This window comes from Stenella coeruleoalba (assembly GCF_951394435.1).
Source record: "Stenella coeruleoalba genome assembly, chromosome: 2".
NCBI classification, from domain to species: Eukaryota; Metazoa; Chordata; class Mammalia; order Artiodactyla; family Delphinidae; genus Stenella; species Stenella coeruleoalba.
The window spans coordinates 176935831-176959683 of NC_137147.1; the positions used below are offsets into that span (position 1 = coordinate 176935831).

Sequence of the window (23853 nt, forward strand, 5' to 3'; positions counted from 1 at the left end):
ATATCTAGCTCCTTCCCTAGACTTTCAGTTCTTTGAGACAGCAGCTTAAATTTCTTATTCATAGGAGTATCCCAGCACAAAGGCTAGCACGGGGTAGGTGATAGCACAAGACAGTACATGTTGGCTGCATTAATTCATGAAGGTGTGCTTGAATGTATGAGATGAAATCATGTATTTGCGAGTATCTTGAAACTATAAAAACCCAAGACAAATGTTAGGTAATGTCATCATCTTGATAACACCACGTGTTATATCCTTTCCTCTGCTTCTTAGTTCTCGCTTCCCAGAGAGCGCAAAGCTCCTTGTCTAAATTATCTCTTCACACAGACTTCCTTGTTCCCACTCAGAGTGCATTTTGACATTAAACTACACCCCTCAGCTCTTGGATCAGATCTAGAATATAAAGAGGTTTGAAAAACAGAACCAACTGTCTTGCGTTTTAATACTGGCCTTAAAACATGTACGTACGTGATAACCATATTCTGAAAACGAAGATAGCCAAATGGCATCAGAGAACCATTTTCTTAGTCAATAGCAATATATGTGTCATAAATATAAGCCCGTTCCTTACATAGAGAGAATCTGTTTACTGGTTGAAGAGCAAAAGTGTCAAACATGCAACAAAAGAAATGATATAGTATGAATAACAAGAACAAATACTTGATTCGAGCACCTCATCTTCCTCTTGGGAAATCTCAGGACATTTTACAAATGACATTGCAATCAACTTCATTCACCTGGAAGAAGGGACTTTCTCCAGTGTGAAATGCAGTAGCTCTTCTGCATCTCAGAGTCACCTCATTGACTATTTAGGGCAAGAGGTGAAAGATATATACCTTAAAGGCTGGGGAAGACTGGAATAAGAGAGAATATAATTATTCACGGATATGGAATATGGAATGAGGAAAACTGGCTGCGGTTGACACCTTCGCTCTTATAAGAAGTGCTATGAGATCATGGAGGGGCAGGACCTCCGTTTAATCCTCTTCTGACAGACGTCAGGCAGAGTACATTTTCCCCTGGTACCATTTTGACATCTGGGGTCAATCCTTTCTCCAAGTGAAAAAAAATTCACATGCATAAATGCAACTTCAGTAGCACCTTGACAATCCCTGGAAGTCATCCAGCTGAATGTCAGTTTAATGTAGTTAAGTCACCTTGTTAGACATTCACCGTGCAAGGTGAGATGCTTTTGTGATGGGGTGTATTTCTCCATAGGTAAGTGCTGACGTAAGGAATGGAGCAGCTGAGGCGGGTGAATGCTGTCATCACAAAAGGGGCAGCAGGGTCTAAGAACATGGCTTCTGAAGATGAACGCAATTTGCATTTATTCACCACCTCCTCCTTTGGGAAGTTGAGACTTACAAGCTTTTCTGAGACTTAGTTTCCTCATCTATAAAATGGGGATGATCATACTTTTCTCATGTCGTTTTTGTAAAGATTAAATGAGAAAGGGCCGTTTATTTTGCCTGAGGATTATTGTTTTATTTTCTTGCTTCACCTACTTCTCCATCCTACCGCCTCATGAATATCTAATACCAAACTCATTTTATTTTCAGGGCTGTCTTCTGAAAAGTATGTCTGATCATTGACCTACTTTTCCCCGTGGATTTTATACTATGTTTCCTCCTTCAATAGGGAGAATTTAAGTGAACTCATATCTTAGTTGCCTTCACACTAATGTTCAGTTATCTAGGGTGTGTCACATCATCAAATGTCACTAATAATAATAATATGTATGTATGTACATACCTGTATGTATGTGTATGTATGTGTGTGTGTGTGTGTGTGTGTGTATATTTATCCTGGCTTTCTAATGACAGCAAATTTGTCTGCCTCCTTTTTAAACAGCATTCTCCTGATGGTCAAAATCAGCTTAGGGGCTTCCCTGGTGGCGCGGTGGCTGGGAGTCCGCTTGCCGATGCAGGGGACGGGGGTTTGTGTCCCGGTCCGGGAGGATACCACGTGCCGTGGAGCGGCTGGGCCCGTGAGCCATGGACAATGGGCCTGCGCCTCCGGAGCCTGTGCTCTGCAGCGGGAGGGGCCGCGGCGGTGAGAGGCCCGCGTACCACAAAAAAAAAAAAAAATCAGCTTAACTGCTTCTTTTTTGAAATTTTCTCGCCTACATATGACTGTGAAATTTTTAAGAGTGTTTTACAGAGGGACCATTTCCCTCAAAGACACACTCCTTTCTACGTGCTGTTCTACAGGGTAAGAATTCCCAGGGATTACATTTGAAACTTCCACGTGTAGATGAATCTTACTGAACATGTTCGTCTTCCTCTAGAAAGTGATCCCTGCCTACGGTACCATTCTTCCGATAACATTTCCAATACAGGCAGGATTTATATATAATTGACATCTGGAGGTCTAGATGCCTACGTTCCCCAGCCCTCTCTGAGATGAGGTTTTTGGAAGACCACATCCATGCAGATCACTCAGGGCCTCGTGGGCCACTGTTAAGGCCCTGGCTTTTTCTCGGAGGGAAATGGGGAGCTATTGGTGGGTTGTGAGCGGAGGAGAGACCTGATCTGACTTAGGTGTGTAGATAGATTTTGGTTGCTGTATTGGAATAGACTGTAACAGAGGCAAGGTAGAGAAGTAGGGAGAGTACCTGGGAATCTATCGCAGGGATCCTGCAAGAGAAGATGGTGTTTTGGACCAGGAGGGTAGCAGGGGAGGTGGTGACGTATTTGGATTCTGGTCCTATTTTGAAAGTCAAACCAAAAGTCTATCTTGATGGGCTAGATGTAGAGTGATTCAGAGGAAGAAACAGGACAAAGCTCCAGGATTTTTGGCCTGAGCACTGGATGGATGGAGTTGCCATCAACTTAGTAGGAGCAGCTGGTTTGGGGCAGGACATGAGGTGTTTAGTTCAAGGCATGTTAAGCTTGAGTTGCCTATTAGACAACCAAGTAGAGACGGCAAGCAATTAGGCATGCAGGTCTGAACTTCAGGAGAGAGGACCTCATTATAGAAGACCCTTAATATGTGCCACTTAGTATTTGTAAGAGGCTTAGAGCAACATAAGGCTCCTAGTAAGAAAGTAAGCAATGGTCACAATGAATACAGTTCCTTCTCCTCCTCTGACCATATTATTAGAAATATCCAAAATACCTGTAATGGTCAAATCCTGTCTATTATATGTCGTTATGCTTTGAGCTACTGATTGAAGACCTCCACAAACTAAGCCTTTCTTACTTTTTCGGATAACTTCCATTTTTCAAGTGCAGTTTTTGAAGTTACTGCGGGGAGGGAACTACATTTCAAAATAAAAATTAAAACACACAATGTGCACACAAAGTCAACGTAATTCTGGAAAATGTCCTTTGAGGATAAAATATGTAGCACTGGGACTTCCCTGGTGGCACAGTGGTTAAGAAGCACCTGCCAATGAAGGGGACACGGGTTCGAGCCCTGGTCCGGGAAGATCCCACATGCCGCGGAGCAACTAAGCCCGTGCGCCACAACTACTGAGCCTGCGCTCTAGAGCCCACGAGCCACAACTACTGAAGCCCGCGCACCCTAGAGCCCGTGCTCTGCAACAAAGAGAAGCCACCGCAATGAGAAGCCCGTGCACCTCAACGAAGAGTAGCCCTCCTCGCCACAACTAGAGAAAGCCCGCGCGCAGCAGCGAAGACCCAACACAGACAAAAATAATAAAAAAATTTAGAAAAGGAAAAAAATACTAAACTTATCTCTTCCCCCTTATGTTATTTTAATTGTGTATATTTCATTTTTAAGCATGGTTCTTTGGGGAAAACAGAATATGTTTACTATAGTAAAACACATATTCTTTTAGCCTAGTAATTTTGGAAGCAAAAATGGTCTCCATGGTAAGAAGATAGAAAAGGAGTGGTATTAATAGAAGGTAGCACAGAGCTAATGTGCATTTTATAGCATAAAGGAAAGACGTTTTTAGCCTCCCTGCCTTAAACAACATCGTGAACTCTAAGTTACGCTCAACGGGTGAACAGAATAAAAACGAGCCAGCTACGATATGATGGCTGAGCGAAGGTCAAGACCAACTCTCCGGCAGCAGCCCAGGACAGCAGAGCCCTCTCACACTCGGACACAGAGGCTTAATTGGTCCTCCTAGGGTTTGGAAGAGAGGCTTTGAAAATACTTCTGACCCCTTAGAAGCAGATTTATAGACATACAATAGTGCTTTAATCCTGGCATCCTGGCATTGCCAAAGTAATAGGATATCAGAATGGACAAAACCCTAATAAGACAAGGATTATCTGACGTTGCAACTCTTCTCCAAGCCCATCTTGGATCCCAAACAATCACTTCCTTCCTCTAGGTCCTTAACTCCCTTCATACAATGTTTAATGAGGTGTATTTTTTCCTTCACATTTTTTCCATATTGCCTCCTGGTAGGATTTTTTCTTTCTTTCTTTCCTATTTCTCTCTGTGCTTGAATCTCTACGATGGCATTTTGGGAGTTAATTTTAGGCCTCCTTTTTACTTGTTAGAGTCTCAATTTCTTGAGATAATCTACTCGTTCCAGACTCAACTCTTCTGTCTGTAGCCTGCATTCATCCTATATTTTTCTCCTTTTCCCATTCATTTACACAGTCTTACAAAGAGTGATATTTTTACTATGATCTCTACTGAAGTGAGAAGATAGCCGTAAAATTATCATAAAATAATAAATTCTGTTTAAAAAATAAACACACCAGAACATAAATATCTGTAGGAGTATTGCCCCTCCTTTTTCTAAAAAAAAATCGCAATGATATTCACATATGCTTTGGAATTAATTTTAGAACAGATCCTCACAAGAAAATCGCCCTGTTACCTTACCTTGGCTTCCTGTTTTATCCAGATCAGTATTACTCACCTAATTCTCCAGTCCTGATGCCAAATTTCCTCTGATAGTTTCCACAGTTCACAGCAGTCCCACTAAGGATTTTCAAAGGAATACGGAGCATATCCTGAAGACAATTCTGAAAAAGAATTACAAAATTGTTTTGGAGATGGCAGCATAATTAAAATGTCTACAGTTCCCAAGTCCTTGAGATGGGAAAACTCCCTTTTGGATGGGAATTTTCCCTAATTTCTGGTAACAAATTGAACTATTTTATAGTCACATCATAAAAGCCAACTTAAAAGTTCTTTTACTTGATTTCAACTACATTCCAGTACATGGTGTGCTTAAAACTTTGAATCTGTCTATGTGAAAAATATGCTCTTGTTTTTTTGTTTGTTTTTGGCCACACCACGTGGCATGTGGGATCTTAGCTCCCCGACCCACCAGGGATCAAATTGGCGTCCCTGCATTTGGAAGCTTGGAGTCTTAACCCCCGGGCCACCAGGGAAGTACCTGGAAAATATGCTCTTAAGAGTTACAGTATGGGGCTTCCCTGGTGGCGCAGTGGTTGGGAGTCCGCCTGCCGATGCAGGGGACACGGGTTCGTGCCCCGGTCCGGGAAGATCCCACATGCCGCGGAGCGGCTGGGCCCGTGAGCCATGGCCGCTGAGCCTGCGCGTCCGGAGCCTGTGCTCCGCAACGGGAGAGGCCACAACAGTGAGGGGCCCGCGTACCGCACACAAACAAACAAAGAGTAACAATATGTCTGTCTTATTGTCTCTAGGACTCTCCTTGACAAGAGGGAACTACTGGAGTTGGCTCAACTTGGCTGTTACTTGGAATATGATCTCTTTGGTTCTGAACTCTTCCATTATCAGTTCAACCCGGATGCCCAATGATAATAAAAGAATTGAAAGGTAAACGTGATGAAATCTCTCATGGTATTTCCTTTCACCATCTCTTTTGGATTTTCTTATCTGGGTGGGTATTAGCAAAGATTCAGAAAACAGTAAGCAGGCAGAACCAGGGACTTGCAGAGAAAAATATACCAATGCTGTTTCAGGAAGGCAAATCTCTATATATTATTTTGAGGAGAAAATGAATCAGTCTAAGTAGGCAGAAGCTTCGCAAAGCCTTAGTTCAGCGCAGATGGGCAGCTGATAAGAAATACAGACAATACTCAATCTCTGCTCTGACAATAAAAGAACAAAAGACATTTCCCTCTTTTTTACTCTTAACAAAGTAAGCTGTTTCTTTCTCAGGTTGGCCACACCTGAGGTCCTAACCTCCTATAATTAATTTTTGAAATGCTTTACTTAAAATATTCATTAAAGAGGTGACTGCAACGTACAGGCTATAAGTATAATGTCTAAAGGTCAAACATTACATAAAATCCAACCTCTCAAAATTGTCCAATATTTTGGGGGTGAAAGCAAATAATTGTACAAGTCATTCTCTGCAACCGAGTGGAAAATTTCCAGAGTCAAGGCTGGATGCTACCTGGTTTGTCTTGGTTACATGGTGATATGAAGACTGAATGCACCAAGTTAGGGAATGTGGGAGGAGAAATAGATTTGGGATTGACAGGATGACTTTATCTTGGGAATATCGTGTTGCTATCTGGTGGGGCCCTGGGATAAGGGTGTGAAGCTCAGGACAGAGACTTGGACATAAATCTAGACATTGTTGGCTTGCATGTGACAGTTGGAAGCGTGGGAATGAATGAGATCACTCAGAGAAGAGAATGAGGACAGAGCTCTGGTGACCACCAACACTTAAGGGATGAACTCAGGAACAGACCCTCAGAGACAGGTTGAGAAATTTTCAAAGCATTAAGAATATCAGAGAAATGCATTTTTATGAAAGTTGTTGGAGAAGGATACTTAAAGCAGAAGGGCTTGAACTCTTTTAATAGGTGGCAGATATCAAGTGAGATAAAGACTGAAAAGTATCCATTGGATTTCACAATCAGGAAGTTGTTTGTTTTTTTTTAAATTTATTTTTGGCTGTGTTGGGTCTTCTTTGCTACACACGGGCTTTCTCTAGTTGCTGCAAGCGGGGGCTACTCTTTGTTGTGGTGTGCGGGCTTCTCATTGCGGTGGCTTCTCTTGTTGCGAAGCACAGGCTCTAGGCACGCAGGCTTCAGTAGTTGTGGCTCGTGGGCTCTAGAGCGTAGGCTCAGTAGTTGTGGCACACGGGCTTAGTTGCTTGGTGGCACGTGGGATCTTCCTGGACCAGGGCTCGAACCCGTGTCCCCTGCATTGGCAGATGGATTCTTAACCACTGAGCCACCAGGGAAGCCCAGGAAGTCTTTATTTCAGTCAATAAGTGCAGTCTTGGCAGAAAAGGCTTGAGGAACGAGTAGAAGGGGACGAAGAGGACAGAGGCTACTCTTTCAAGAAGCTTGATAGTAAAGGGAAGCAGGGCTGGAGCGCTGGAGCTAGAAGTCCAGACAGGACCAAAGGAAGGTTTTGTTAGGAGACAGAGAGAATGAATCCAGGGAAGTGGTGCCTAATCTACAGGGTTATTATAGAATTTATATGAAATAAAATATGCGGTTTTTAGCTGAGTGTCTGGGGTAGACTATGGAAGTGGTCCGTCAATGTTAACCGAAAAAAAATCTGGACAGGTAAGAGATACAGAGGAAGGCTCCTGAGGAGACAAAGAGATGGAATCTGGGCAGCAAATAGGAAGTTGGTTGAAAGGAGGTATACTTTCTCCATGGAAACGAAAGCAGGTGCGGCAGGTAATGGAGTGAGTGCAGAACGGTGTTTTGGTGAGAGGAACAGGAAACTGAGGACACATGGTCCCGTGTGATCTCTAGGGCGCCTGTGAAGGAGACATGGTCATCTCCTGAGAAGGAAGGAATGGATTCAGGGCAGGACCTTGTAGAGGAGGATAAAGGCTGGGAGTGGATGGTGAATGAATGAGAGATACTGTTGTGTGGAAGACCCAGTGGAGGCCAGAGATCATGACTGCATGACTGTCCACTGGCACCAATGTCCATGATTTGGTGATTATTTTCCTAAAAAATGTTTTGTGTTTTGGTAGTAGGACCAAAGAAATTTTGTGAATAGAAGTAGAAGATGGAGACAGAGAGCTTCAGGGTTGGGATTCTGTCTGAAAAACGTGGTTGATATGGGGGGGACCACGGAGGGGTTGAGATGAGGGTCACGAGGTCCAAGCTGGAGGGAAGAAAGTGTAGAGAGAGATGGAGAGATGTCCAGGAATAACATAGCAGGGGAAAATCCCTGGATGCTTGAAGCAAATGGGTGAATACAGATAGTGGAAGAAGGTGAGCGAAAAAGTAGAAGGATGGAACTCCTGGTCAGAGTGGGGAAAGGAAGGTTGAGTGGAAGTGGTTCTCCATGGCGACACGGAGCAGAACAGGGTTCTGACTGTAGAAAACTGGTTGGAATGGGAGTAAAAGCCAAACTGGAGCAGAGAAGTGATGTCCAGAAACTGTGGGGCTCAAGCAGCAGGAGTTGAACACATGTACATTGGGTCTGATGGGGAGGTCTTGAGCCAGTGGCCACAGCTCACACAGCCTTAGGGTCTTTCCCCCGGGAAGTCTATCTTTACATGTATGCCTTCTACTGTCCCTGTGTACTGGCAGACCTCCTTGATGAGCTTATTAACAGTAAAATAGGCTTCAAGTTTAATATCATCAGACAGAGTTGACTGACGTTATGGTAGTTTTGTATATAAATATGGAGACACTCAGCTCTACACGAGCAAACTGCTTTGACTGTTCTGACCAGAATCTCTAGGGCTTTTTTTTTGTTTTTTTATTACTCAAACCAGTTCTTTGATAAACAGATTTATTGGTTGCTTTGTTTGTTTTGTTTTATGATTTTAATTTCCTTGCCCAGGAGTACCACTCAATACAGGCAAACAGGTTTCCTAAGAGTCCTACTAGCTTGGACCATACTCAGAGGTGAATATTCTCTGGAATTTAAAATGGGGTGCTGTGTAGACCTTCCTCATCTTTCATGACCTCAAAACCATGATTTCCTGATGAATGCCCTCAACACACGTTTTACAATTCATCTTGGAAATAGGACGTTTGCTCCCAGGACCTGCTTTGTTTCTCTAAGCCCGTTTATGGCAGTGAGCTGTATCTTCTCCACCCCTATGCTTTCCATGACACTCCTAGACCTGAAATAAAAGAGGGAATCTGCAGAGGGAGGTCTATGGGGATATGAGCTTTCACTGAGCTAAACGTAAACATTCTAGATGTACGGAAATACATCAAAAAATATATGTGCATGTGTGTTTGTGTATGTCTATGTATCTGTGTATGTACGCATCCTTAATCTTTGTAAATTAAAACCATGCATTAAGTCCCTGGACTCAAGTACAGCTCACGGTAATTACTAAATGACTTTTGGGTTGTGTGTGTATCCCCTTGTCCCTACCTCCTGGGCGCCTGATTTTCATCATTCATCAGCAGTCCTTCTCTGAGCCTCAGTAATCTCAAAGCTTTGAAGTGCAAGAACAGAGAAGCACGCTTCTGCCTACCTCTGGTTTTCAGCACCAGAAATTCTGTGTCTAACACCTGTTTTCAATCTTATGCTCCATTTCTCAATCTTATTATATCTCTGCCTTTTCACACTTTGTAGTCTCTCTCTAATATTTGTTTGCAAAACACGAACTCATTTGTATTGCTATAATTACTGTGATTTTTTGTCTTCTCCTCTGTATTGGTTCCTTCCTTCTGGCGGTCTCTCTCTAAATACTGTTCTTCTACACAATGGCGCAGCATATGAGACGATCTCTTATTTTAGGAGTGACCAGGCAGTTTTCCTGAGAGTCAGGATATAATTATGTGTCTAGAGCCAGAACATTCTCTTTCTCATGAGATAACTAGTCTCCAGATTCTTGACTTAATGAGTTCTAAGGGTTCCCATTTTGAAATGAGTATCTGTCCACACTACTGCGCAATTCAGTGGCTTTGTGCTTCAGGATATGACACAGGCTTCTTACAGGAATTTGTTTACACAAATGTGCCTCTGTAGTAATAAGATATCTCTTCTTCTCAGACAAGGAAAAGAGACAAAAATGTTGAGAAATGCTCAGAAAATACACAGGGGAAAGTGTACCCTAAAATTTCCTGTAAGGTGATACTCCTTTTCAGTTGCGGATCAAGGTTTGTCACACTACGTTTCAGCACTGTGCATGCATCTGTCAAATCCTTCTCTCTTTTCATAAACGATCATATAACGGCCTTAAATAATTCCCTTAAAGAGAGTTCGTTCCACAAGTAACTTCAGATCAGGACTTTTGGACATTATACAAATCTCAGAGAGGCAGGTAATGCCCTACCCCTATAGAGGGGTAGGTAGGCATATAGGGAGTTCAGAGGTAGGGGATTAAGAGGTATAAACGATTATGTATGAAATAAGCTCCAAGGGTATATTGTACAACATAGGGAATAGAGCCAATATTTTATAATAACTATAAATGGAGTATAACCTTTAAAACTTGTGAATCACTATACTGTACATCTGTAACATATACTATTGTACATCAACTATACTTCAATAAAAAGAAAGAAAGAAAGAAGCAAATAATGGTGGTGGCACAGCCAGCACTCTAAGTATTCTTAGGACACACATGAGGTACGTGTGATGTGAATGCAGATTTCTAGACAAAACACCCAGGTTGGCTCTTTTCTGGCATTCCTTTGGCCTGCAAACATAAGATCTAATCTTTAAGTATAATTTCTTTTAAAATGTATGTTCTCAGAGGGCAAGGCTTTGTGCTCGAGTTTTTTGATGCAGTGGCCCACATTTTGCTTGCTGTAGTAGTTATTAAATATGACTCATGCACTAGAATGCCGAGAAATGCTACTGAAACAAAAAAGATACCTTTCAAATAATTAGCCCTTGGCGGAAGGCGCTACCCATCCATCTAGATCCATTTGGAAATCTAGGGATCGACAAGACAAGACAGAAAATGCCAGAGAACAGCCATGGTCTCCAAGCTGCATCTCCTGCCATCAGAGACCCATGGAAGTCACGGCAGACACTGCCCAGGGTCCAGACCTATACAGATGGTGGCTGTCAGAGGTGACCGACTCACATTACAGATTACAGCACTTAACAAAGCCAAGAGGATTAGATGTTTAGACAATAGGCAGGAAGCCATTCTGTAGTCAACTCACTATAAATTTAAAGGAACAGCTCATTATTTATAGCAATCTTAATGAAATGGAAGGAAGAAAGAGTAAATTTTTATTGGCCAATTTAATCCAATGCTCCCAGACTACTACTAAGTCAAAATTCCCATCGGCTTCAAAAGGAATAGCGCAGAGGGACCGTAACTGACCTTTTAAAAATGACTAGCAATCTAAAATATGACACAAATGAACCTATCTACGAAACGGAAACAGACTCACAGACATAGAGAACAGACTTGTGGTTGCCAAGGGGGTGGCGGGTGGGGGAGGGATGGATTGGGAGTTTGGGTTTAGCAGATGCAAACTATTACACAGAGAACGGATAAACAACAAGGTCCTACTGTACAGCACAGGGAACTATATTCAATACCCTGTGATAAACCATAATGGAAAAGGATATGAAAAAGAATATATATATGTATAATGGGGTCACTTTGCTGTACAGCAGAAATTAACATAACACTGTAAACCAACTATACTTCAATAATAGTTAAAAATAATTTTTAACTTGATAGTTAAAAATAACTATCAAGCTCATCATATGCCCTTCATTTTCAAACCAACTGATTTTACTCTCAGAATGTTTTACTTGTACAAAGATTCCTTTTGTTTCCCTATTTTAATCACAAACAGTCGTTGATTTTATTTGCTAGGAGAAAAAGGAGAGACAGAGAGAATGAAATCTGAAAAATGGGTCGACTAAGCGAGGCATTTTAGAATGGAGAGCTGGGTACAAATCCAGAATAAAGTTGTTTAATAAAATGCTAAAGTGGCCACTTATGCAAACTGGCGCGTCCTGTTAGAAGCTGTGTCTAATGCAGGACTGCCAGGCATCGTCATAAATATCACAAGCTGGGGATTTCTGTGTGCAGGGAATAAGGATCATGTTCCTACTAGGGTGCGGTAATATCTTTATCATCACCACGCAATATTTATTAAGGGTCTCCCAGGACACGTGCCGCAAGGGAAGACGGTATCTTTATGACAACACAATAGGTTTATGAGTAAAAAGTTTAAGGCACCCTGAAAACTGTAAACGTGAGACCGATGCCATATAATGAGTTAACATTTTTCACAGGGTACGTCTTCCGGTGGATGAGGGCTATGAAGGTCGGATTCTGATGGCACATGACATACACACGAAGCATCGGCTGACGAAATACGGAGGTCACGGCTATTCTCATATACCTACCAACACTGTTCCTAAAATGTTGTTTAGAGGCATAACTGAGGCTGCACTTGATAAGATACTGATAGAGAACCCCAAGCAATGGCTAACTTTCAAATAGGACGGTTGTTCTGAATTCATACCTTGAGTATAAAGCTTGCAGGGAACAGACAGGGATTTCAAACCCACTGTGAGATATTAATCAGAGCTACATTGGACTGACAGAGCATTTCCTTTTTAGGAGAATTAGAAGACTTCCGCCTTCTCAGAAACTGGCTATTACATCTGTACGTTTAGGGAGTTACTGAGCCTAATTAAGCCCTATTGTTTTTCCTTAACAAAATAAAGACAAAAGTACCCATATCCAAACAACGATTTACAGTCTACATCCCCTTAGTGGAGTTTTGCTTCCTTTTGTTTTGTTTTCTTAATCTGTCACCAGCACTGCATGAGAAAATTTAAAGTGTTTCTAGTTAAATTACCCCTTTCTGGAGCAATCTAATGTTTCCTGTAATATTGATGATTCTACTAATTATCCTGCTGTCCTTTAATTAATGCTTAGTGAATGATATGGCACGACAAAATAGCTTCTGCAGCAAGGGGAGTTACATTTTGAGACTGTTTTTTCAAAGGATACTGTAATATAATTACCAACTCACAATGGTAAAAATATTGTGGAAGGTTAATTATATGCTGTTCACCTATCTATATATACTGATAATACATCAGTTTCGTTGCCTGTGGCTTTCTGGTATCCAGTTTTCCTATAAATTTTGTTGTGTTTTGAAAAATTTGTACAAGGGGACATGAACACATGACATAGTACTCAATTAGAAAAATTCAATCATAAAAGTCAAAATATATTACATAATATAGTTTAATGAATCATTACATTTATAGTAACAAAGGCCACAATTTAATTAATAATATAGAATGCAAAAAAAAAAAAAGAGAAATGTTTGCCTTATGTATATTCTCTTTATTTCCTTTACCTTTTATTTGTCTTTCCTTGGGCCTGAACAGAGAAAATAACGCTTACTTATCTGAAGAAAATGTCAGATCTATTAGAAGTGACAGTCTGATTCTAGAGCCAACTCTTTAAAAGACACCCAGCCCTGATGTTTTGTGTAAATAAAGCCTTTTTAAAACTCTCAGTTGACCTGTTCTGCTGTTTATAAGCTAATCTTTTGGTTGAATCCTTTGCTATGATTTGTTACCTAAAAAAAAATCTCCAAACCCTTACTGCTAATTCCTCTTTGATAAATACATATTGTTAAATGGAAATAAAATCCACTGCAATTCCTTTATGAGTTATCTTACATATTAGAAAGGCCAAATAGAATTAGCCATTATTCTTGATAAACGGGCTTACATGTTTTTAATCATATAAATCATGAGAGTTACTCAGACCAAGGCATTTAAACCAAGCAAACAGCACATTCAGATGGGAACACCAGGCATAACTCTTTTGGAAAGTTGAGGTTGGCTAAATAAAAGATATTTCCATGGATCAACGATGATCAAGCTTTCTGTGTATTAGAACAGAAAGTATCCAAGAGGAATGAGCCAAACAGAACAAACTAATTCCTTTAAATGAAAAAAATGCAAATGTCCTTCGCCAGTAAAACAGGCAGATTTTTCAATCTCTGTTTTTGAAATCTACTTCTCAAAGAGTCTTCAAAGGCACCTGAGAGTGGAACAGATTTTTCATTGTAATAGTGGAAGCTGTCTGATAGTTAGGACGTATCAACACGCATTTTAAATCTTTTTCTTAGATTAAAGAGATGGCTTTTGGCAGTGTACTTTAACCGGAGAGGAAGGATTTGCACTACTCTCAAAATCTACTTTACTGTCAGCTTCGGTCCACCTGAGAAAAAAGAAAAACGTTGCTCATTCAAATGCATATATTTCATAAACACTGCAAAGGACAGCTACTTCATCTCTGCAGTCCTAACAGTAACAGTCGGCCACAGAACGCAGTGAAAGTATTGATTGGCATATGGTAATAAAGAAGCCACAGACCTAATTTACAGACACATGATTTCCGGGGCATTTTAACCTAATAAAATTTAATTTTCTGGATAATTCTTAGAAGTCATCTAAATTATTTTGCTACTTCATATATTTTTGTCTTCCAAAATATATTTCAATCCAAGATAAGTCAAATAACTTATACACGTTTGTGTGTGTGCCTACACGTACACTTCTTTAAATTAAATTTTTGGGGCTATACAGCTATTGTGCCTATGGTCTGAAGCCACACATATATTTCATCTGACATATATATATGTACACATACATATATATATGTAGCAGGTTATTTGTATAAAATATATACACTTTATTGTCGTATTGGTTATATGTGAAATTGTTCACGTTGAAATAACCTCAGGCCATGACTTGTAGTAACTATTTGAAGGCCTTACTTAGTGTCCCCTTGGTGACGCATGCACCAGCGCAAATTAAACCTATATGCGTTGGGTTACGAATAATCTTTTGTTCCAAAGAAGGCAAAAGCCTCAGTCTGATTTAACACTAAAGAATAAATTTCTCTGACTTTCCAAGTAAACCTAAATGCATTCTATTGACAAACTGGACACAGGGGGATTTTTCTAAATACCATACGTAATTACACATTTACACACTTAGAGGGTAATCCTATGATACAAGTTCAATCTCTACTTTTAAAGACTATCACCCGAAAAGAGAGGAAAGAAGATTCCTAAGAAAAAAGAATGTGAAACATGATCACAGGCTTGGGAATTCCCTCAAATCCAGAAAATTCCAGGTTAAGGCTTAAAGTTGAATCATTCCCAGGTCTAGCTCTAAAGTTAACAGGAGTACAAGGCAGACAATTTCTTTGGGGACAAAGCAGCATTATGTCAATGAGACCTCCTCCTGCAGGGTAAAAATCATTCTTCCCTACACTATGAATGGACCCCGAGTATCATAATAAGCAGGTAAACTCACAAGAACCAAAGCTGACATATGGATAAGAGCAGCAAGATCACAGTACACCAAAGTATCATATATATGGAAGAAATAATTCAGTGTCTTAGATTTTTCTATAAAAATTTGTGATCTATATAGGACTTCATTCACATCGACACGAACAATAGGAATATTTGCTTTGGCGGTAGTGATCAACATCTGCTTATCTTGCTTTTAATATTTTTTTTTACATAATGTTTCTGAGTATACAGATGTGAGTCAGGTAGCATTTGAATTCCCCACATACACACAGCTGAGGCGCCCCGCATCCGGCATCCCCTGGGGTCCTCGATTCACTGACGTTAGCCACACGAATCCAGTGTCCAAACTCAGAGTAATAAGCTTAGTTTTTGCATGATCAGTCAGCATAGATAATAAATCCCGAAAATGTGCTGTATTTGTTGTTGTTTCCTCCGTGGGCTTTCCCACCATCTAATTTGATGTAGACTTCGTCTCCTGGCTCCAAATGAAGAACCACACTATTGCTCGCATAGTCGTAATTCTGATCGGCGTCTTGGGCGATCGCGCTAGCACGCACCTGCGTGAAACAGACAAGAATTAGAATTTGTAAGAGAGAATTCTCAGGCTTTCTTTTTTTAAAAAATATCTTTATTGGAGTATAATTGCTTTACAATGGTGTGTTAGTTTCTGCTTTATAACAAAGTGAATCAGCTATACGTATACATATATCCCCATATCTCTTCCCTCTTGCGTCTCCCTCCCTCCCACCCTCCCTATCCCACCCCTCTAGGTGGTCACAAAGCTCAGGCTTTCTTTTCTTTCTTTCTTTCTTTCTTTTTTTTTTTTTTGTCATTCACACAGCATCATAAGCAGACTGGCTGCCATGGCACTGAATTTAGCACAGCCAAGTCCACCTTGGCCTTGGGGCTTTATGAGGATATCTTTGTAACAGTTTCGACTATGTTATTGGAAAGGAGAAAATAGTGCTTTCGTGAAGGTGATTCTAACAGTCTTTGTTTTTCTTTTTACTATATGTGGTAAGCAATGCATACCACTCTATTCTCTTCCTAAATCATGACTTTTTCTAATTCCTTGTGACTCTGTGCCCAATCACTTCTTGAAATGGCCACTTTTTTGCATTTTAATGAAAGCCAAGCAGCGATATCCTAACCAGCTGTTTGAGCACAGAAGTTCAATCCAAATTTCTGTTGGTCCCCATGATTATTAGAAAATTGAGATCCACAGTACGTACAGACTCAAAAGAAATCCCGCTCCTGTAACTCTACTATACAGGAAGCAAAAAAGAAAAATCATTTTGATTTTGGGCTTTCGAAATCTAATTCAAGGAAAAGCCCCTGTACCCAAAGCTTAACTCAATGAAACATCTTTGGTTTCAAAGTCTTCAGAGTTCTTTTTTCTCTTTGTGCCTTTTTATCGCTTAATTGTGATGTGTGTACGTAAATAAGCTATTTAATTTCAACACATCTACAAGTTATAGAAGGAACTACATTTCTAGAATTTGAAGTCTCTAAAATTTCTAAATTCTTTTGAATGATCTCATTGAATACCCTTTCATATTGAGGTGGTTCTAAACGTGTGGTTTGCTTTGAGGATGGAGGTTGGCTTCTAATCCACTCAGGTTGAGCCCGTGATCTCATTAGTGAGCTGACAGACATTTGCAAACAGTCCAGTTGCCCACCCATCATATCAAGTAATATGGACATTCTGTCACATCCTCAACTCCAATTAGGCTTCATATCCGTTTAGCTCTATTTTGATTCTGACTTGGAAAAAATTTTTTCAATAGGCAGACGTGTACTTGATTTATTTCAGTAAAACATCTACTTTGTGGCTTGTTTCTCTTCCACTGTAATGATATTTCTCCGAATAACACAGCAAGTGATTTAGTGGTTTTGTAAACCTGCACTACGTAATAATGCATGACTTGGGGTGCAGCATGTGAGATTTTATCACTTGGCAAAATGAGAGAAATGAGACATCAAAATTTAAATGATTGGTTTTCAAATTAAATTTTCATGTGGTACGTTCTCACATTAATGCTGAAATGGTAAAAAAGGAGAAGACTCTTTGACACTGCTGAACTTGTAAAGTAATTTGAGTAGTATTTAAAAAATTTATTCCTGGCTATCATATAGCAAAAGGAGAAAAGGGCTTAAAAGATTCAGAATTTCTTAACATTGTGCTGACACTCATAAAATGAAAGCAAAATATAATTGTGCTCACAAGCACTGACTTAAATATATACACCGACTTGGTGAGTTGATCTGTTTTGACCATTAAGTAATAATACAATTTAATGTCATAATATTTCCTAGGAATTAATCACTCGTGTATAGGAGTTGGATGCTTTGATTCATTAATTTCATCTAGTCATTAGTTCCCAGGGAAAAAAAAATCTACAAGGAGAAAGAACCGTACTCTTAGGACCTGATGTTTTTTTTAATGTGTGGATTTTTAATGGGTGAGAAAAATTAAAATATAAAATACTAATTAGCTATATTAGTAATCTATTAACTAATTATCAATCTATGATGTACTTCTCACCTATGATTAATAACCAGACACACACGTTTATTTAGTGCTTTAGGTATTTAGTATTGAGTTCTATGGGTATTACGCTTTACCACTGTTTTCTACATGAGGGCATTTGGGAACTGGGGTTCATTAAAATCACTTGATTTAGAGACAACAGTCTTAAATATATATATATATATATATATATATATATACACACATATATATATACGTATATATATACATAAAATGCAATTTTTATCCCGCGGGATAGAACCACGAGCCCACAAAATTGTTAGCATTTTTATTCCATAGGTGTTACCACAAAACCCTGCAAATGCATTACTATGATCCCACAGACTGGAAGGTTACCCTTATGGTTTTCACTTCCTTTGTTGGATAAAGCCAGTGTGATTGCTTTTTAATGAAAGTGATTCTCTAAGATTTGAACCATAAGACTCTCCCAATTAAAATACCTGCCATACTGCAGAGTACCTTGCGTGATTTTAGCATGCCCGCTCACCTGATCCCACTCTAAAGGTATAATGGGACCTGAAATTTCAAGCTGTAGTATCCAGCCCAGTAACTTCCAACAATTCTTCCTTTAAGCCATCAGACTATTGAGGAAAGTAATGCGTCCACCCTGGAGGCTATTTTCAGGTTCCTAAATGTACACAGATTTCAGCCTTTTCTCTGACGATATGATGCATCCGTTCCTTAGCCCGATATACCCATTTCTACCTAAATGTACTCTAATACCTTTCCATCTCGTAAGTTAACTATTTAGATTCTGCTGATCTTTGGTGCACGTTTCACAGCCCCTAAAAAGATAATTCATTTGACATTTCATTAATCTTGCTAATAAATGAGTAACAGCCCGCAAACTGTCTTGTTTCCAATATATGTCATGTTCAATGGTGCCATAACTAATAAATTCTTAGAGTAAAAACTAGTCTTTAATTATTTTATAGTTCTAACCTTAAGTCAGTTTTAGTTTTTATTAGACTGGCTTATTAGAGTGGTATTACAGTGATTGGATTCAAATAGCAATATTTTTTTATTCAGGTTTCCTGCTAAATGTATACAAACATTTAAAAAAATATTTCCAGTCTCTATGGAAAGCTATCTGAGTCCAACTTTTGCCTTTAATATGCACTGTCATGGGCTTTTTAGACATGGTAAGATTAAATTTAGGTTGATGGTTTTCTGGGGAATCTGAGAACCGTGGTCCTTTCAGTGCTGTGTTTGTGAGAATGTAATAGGCTATGCGGCCTTAGCGTTATCTTATTAGGGAGGGTTTGTCATTAGAGACAATATTTATGGTAACATTTGCTAATTTAATTAATCGCTACTGATGCTCTCATAATTTCATTCTCATTGTACTTCTGTGGAATCATAAACAAAAGGTTAAGTGGCGCATCAGGTTAATTTACTGGCCTTTGATGTTTCCATCTGTGATCCTGCATTCAAACACAAAGATAAATAAAATGGTTCTCATGTGGTTGTCGTCCAGAGGCATTCCTCTATCCTAGAGTGAACTGCATTTTTAGTTTAATTTTTCTGTGCTTCCCAAATCCACTTAATCCATAGAACATTACGCTGACATGGATCTCTGAGTTTCTGTTTTATGAAAACAAATTAGGTCAGCTCAGAGGGGGGAGCTGCCTGCCAACTAAGAAGTGATCAGACAAGAGCAAAATTGAAAATCAAGGAAAAACTCTTTCTTTAATATTAATTAAAAAAGGATTTGTAAAGATTTCTCATCTGCAACGCCTGCAGACCAGACTTTACAAAACAGTTCTATTCTAGATATAGAATTCCTTAACAGTAATATTGCAATAACCATTTTGCAAAACAGTCTGTGCTGAACTAGAAAATATATCGTTTTCTACTATATTTGTTTTTCTGAATAACTTGTTGCTCACCTTTTGTAGAAGTATCAGCTTAATATGCCAATGCAAAGCATGAGACATTTTAAGGTCAGCTGTTGTGCCTTTTTTTTTTTTCTTCTCCCTCCATCCTCATAGAATGTACATGCTAGGATGATACAAAGACGCATGCTACACTCCAAACGATGAAAAAATTTTTAAAAAACCAAAATGCACACAGAAAACGTATATGGAATGGTTTCCTTGGAATCTTTACCTGGGCCTCAGCATCAACATTTAAACTAATTGAAATGTACTGTTCCCTAGCTTTTCATGCAGTTGCAATTTCCACATACTTAAAGAAGTGTGCTTTTATACACTGATAAAACTTGAATCTTATTCTATTTGAATTAATACCTCTGAAAACAATCTCTCCAGCCTGACAGTATCTGCCAGACGTAACCTTTGAGTCAGAAGACAGCCAATTTGTAAATAAATGGGTGCCTCATCTCTGCCTGCTGAGGGGCTGTTCACAAGTCATTTTGTTAGGGTGACACAATAGCTCTATTTTGGTACAGTGCGTCATGGCCTTTTTAGCCATTTACCTATAACCGTCCCACTGCTCTGTGAATAATTTTTATTTATCTTAATATTATTTTCGTGTATAAGAACTATAATAAACAACCCTGTCAGTGCCTCCTGGTGGCCATTTTTCCTCTTTTTGTTCTATGTGACCTTAGGGTCCCTTAAGCTACTTACTTCTGAATTCCTTTAGAAGTGAGGGGTGGTAGGTAGCGGGAGGGACAGGATATTTTGTCCTTCCTCTTATACGTTTAGGGTATTTGTCTTTCACTTTGGAAGAATTCTGACACTGTGAATTAGGACTTTGGAATAAATTCTGCTTTTAATGTTGCTAATAGAAACCTGGGTTACAGCTAGAAAGGTCTGAATTCGAGGGAGAAGTGACCTGAAGCCGGAGAGCCCTTGTGAAATCACAGCTGGCCACGGCAGGGTGGGGGGTGGGCACTCCCTGGACCACCCAATAAGCAAAGTTGAAGCCCAGGCATTCAACCCAGACTGCAGGCTGCAAGGTCTCCCCCAGCGGCTGCTGATTCAGCGCCTGCAGAGGGTCTGATTACACTTTGAGGTAATTACCAATATTATTTTTCTCCCCCGATGAAGAGATGGGACACACTCTGGTTTTGCAATGACCGCGAATTTCTCAAGCAAACGGGGAAGTGGCCCCAGCATAACACTGCAGACCAGTGGCCCTTGTGGCAGCGCCGGTCATCTCGGCTCAGGAGGGCAGGTCCTCTGGCCGAGGGCTGATCTGAGGCTATTTCACAGCCAAGGCCAAGGCCACTGCCGCCTGTGAGCAAAAGGCTGGGTTGGAAAGACCCTCACGCAGGCGCCCTGGGGCTCGCTGGCAGTGAGGCCCAGAGCCCCGGGGCTGGGCTCTTCCGCCCGGCCTCCCGACCACCTGCCCGTGCGCCCTCCGCCTCCAGCCAGTGGAGTTTGGGTTCTGTGTCTGCGAGCGTGCTTTACGGCACAAACCCAGAGTCTCAACTTTTCCTTTTGTTAGCAGCACTCATTACATCTCCCCCTTCTTCAGCTGAAATCTAAAGCAGAGTTTTTGCATCTCGAATCTGACTATCTGTGAGTTTCCCGGGTCTGGGACGCCGCAGGGACCTTGCGACCGCCGGCCCCGTGGTTCTGCCTCGGCCTTGGACGCGCCCGGCTCGGACTCATTCCGCGCCCCTTCTTTCTCCCTTGGGCCCCGGTCTTTCTCCCCCGGGTTTGTCACCCTGACACGCCCACTCCTGGCTCCCCCAGCCCTCCCATCCCCGCCAGGGCCTGACAGTGACCCCGCACGGCTGAGAACCCCGCAGCCGGGGGTCGCTCGCTGCTCCGGGACTCCCCGCGGTGCACAAACTGTCCCGGGGACCGAACCCCGGCTTCCACCCCTCGGGGGTCGCGCGCACCAAGTGCCGGTCCCGGGCTCGGGAACCACAGTCTCCAGGCCGCCGGGCGCTCTTTGGCGTACGACCCCAGCCTTCCCGGGGTAGAACGGCGTTGCCCCTCGCTCTCGGCTCCCGGGAGCGGGGCTGCCGCGCCCTTCCTCCGCGGGCTCCCACCCCCGTGCCCGGGGTCTCCTCCCTCTCGCCTGCACCTTCCCGCGCTCCCTCCCCGCCCTCCCCGCCGCCTGCCCGCGCTCACCTGGTTGTTTTTGCAGAGATCGGCCCACATGCTGGTGCCATCCCCTCCGCGCATCAGGACGTGGTAGGTGAAGAAGTAGATGCCCGGGATGGAGCAGGTGAACTTGCCCGTGGTGGGATCGTAGTGGTTACCGAGGTTGGTGACCACGTCGTCGAACTTGAGCACCTCGTAGCCTTCGTGCTGCCGCTTGAGGCCGGCGTAGAAGGCGATCTTGGGCACCGTGCTGTAGGTGGCGGCGCTGATGGCCCCGGCCGCGTTCAGGCCGGGCGCCCCGGGAGGGCCCGGCAGGCCTTGGCGGCCGGGCTCGCCCTTCTCGCCCGGCGGGCCCGCGGGGCCCGGCGGCCCGGGCTCACCGGGGGGCCCCCGCGGGCCCGCCTTCCCGGGCCTGCCTGCCTCGCCTTTGGGGCCCTGGATGAAGGTGGGCAGGGACTGCATGAGGCCGCGGTCGGGCGTGGCGGCCGTGCTGGGCGCCTTGGTGCCCCCGTAAGGGTCGCAGACCATGCGGCAGGTGCCCAGCATCTCGTAGTGCGCCGACGTGCCGGCCGAGCTCACCAGCACCGGGATGAGAACGACCAGCAGAAGCACCATCACCACCCCCAGCGCCCCGGCGGCGATCAGGCGCCTCCTGCTGCCCACCAGCCGGCTCAGCGCGGGGCGATCCTCTTGTCTGCTTTTGGACAAAATTTTGAAGGTTGGGCGGGGACCTCCTCAGAGCCGAAAACAGCCCCCTGCGAACCCCGAGTCCCCTGGGCGGGCGCGCGCGCCGGCCGCTCCTCGCCTGCTCTCGCTCCCCCCCAGCCGAGGCTGCGGCTGGGGAGGGAGCTCGGACGCCCGGCGACTTGCGCGCAAGTCCCCGAGCAGGGGGTGGGGTGCGCGGGGCGCCCTCTCGCCGCCCGCGAGCCCCTTCGCACCTGTGGCTGCCGCCGGCGCCGGCGCGGCCCCCGGGAGGGCAGAGCCGCCGCAGCCCCTCGCGCTCGCCGGGGCCGCTCACACTTTTCCGCCGCCGCCCGCGATCGACTTTGCCGGTTTTGCCGACTGCGCCAGTTCGCACCAACTTTCCGTCTGAAGTTGCCTTTTTCTGCCTCCTCTTCTTTCGCTCGCTGGGATCGCCCTCCTCCTGCTTTTTTTGTTTTTGTTTTCTTCTTTTCCTCCTCGGCAACCACCAGAACTCTAATAGATGCGCATCCCCCAAACCCCGCGCCGGGCGTGCGAGCTCAGGCCAGGCGCCCCCCGGGGGCGCGGAGCGGCGGCGCTGGGCACCGGCGACTCGGGGAGGCTCCGGGCTGGAGCGGAGGGGCTGGCGGGCAGCGGCGAGCGCCTCACCGCCGGGAGCGGAGCGAGAGAGAGACTGAACGCAGAATTCTGCCTGGGTACCACCTGCCAGGAGAAGAGGAGGCTGACAAACGCGCGCCGGAGCAATTTATAGGCACCCAAGGCGCAGAGGAAGGGGAGCCGCTTTGGCATCTCATTGCGGCATCTGCTCTTCTCATCCCACTCAAAGGGAGTTTGGCATTACTCTGACAATGTGGGATTTTTCCCCCCCTCGGCCTCTCTTCTCCCCCCACCCTCTGCACATGGATGAACAGTGAGATTCTGAATACTCCCTTGCTGAGCCCAGCCGATGGCGGCGCTCTCGCTGGACAGATGGGGGTGGGGAGTGAGACAGACGTGCTGTAGCCTTCAGCACTCAAGAGTCACACCTAAGTCCCCTGTTTCCCCACTGCCTGCAGCCCCAGTCGGAGGGTGCAGTTGAAGGTTGAAAGGAGGGTGGCTGGGTCGACAGCATTTCTCTAATGGCTCACCCACCATCAGCGTTTCAGGTGTTTGTTCAAAATGCCACTTTTAACATAAGGAGAGCCCTCTAGAATTTTCCAGATGGTAGATGTGATTTTTTTTTTTAACCTTATGGTTTTCCTCACCAGCCTTCCAAAATGAAATAAGATGTTTCCCAGAGAACAGTAAGGTGTGTTGAAGAGACAAAGGCCGCTTCTCAATGATTTAAATGAACGTGCCCACCGCATCAAAGCGGGGAAGGGCTGCTTCTTTCTACTAACGCTGCAGATGGTGGGTGTATACATACGAACACTTATTTACAGGCTTACAATTCTAGCAGCCT

The 23853-nt window shown here is 43.1% G+C and overlaps 3 protein-coding genes across 3 annotated transcripts in view; 1 reads left to right on the forward strand and 2 right to left on the reverse strand.

Moving 5' to 3' along the window:
* Positions 1–12286, forward strand: part of PTER (phosphotriesterase related) — a gene marked incomplete at its 3' end in the record, with an annotated part of 28972 nt that extends 16686 nt beyond the window's left edge. Inside the window, 3 exon segments of the mRNA XM_079913088.1 lie at positions 5601–5705; positions 5707–5733; positions 12076–12286. Of these exon segments, the coding sequence (XP_079769214.1) occupies positions 5601–5705; positions 5707–5733; positions 12076–12286 (343 nt within the window).
* RSU1 (Ras suppressor protein 1) overlaps positions 4849–23853 on the reverse strand; it is a 275988-nt gene continuing 256983 nt past the window's right edge. The window contains exon 9 of the mRNA XM_079913092.1: positions 4849–4952. Coding sequence (XP_079769218.1) covers position 4952 — 1 coding nt within the window. The 3' untranslated portion in view covers positions 4849–4951. The remainder of the gene's footprint in view (positions 4953–23853) is intronic.
* On the reverse strand, positions 15515–22337 carry C1QL3 (complement C1q like 3; the record flags this gene model as incomplete). The annotated part of the gene is made up of 2 exons (XM_079913884.1): positions 21738–22337; positions 15515–15694 (listed from the first exon to the last, which is right to left on the reverse strand). The coding sequence occupies exons 1-2, from the start codon at positions 22323–22325 to the stop codon at positions 15515–15517; spliced, it is 768 nt and encodes a 255-aa protein (XP_079770010.1). The 5' UTR covers positions 22326–22337.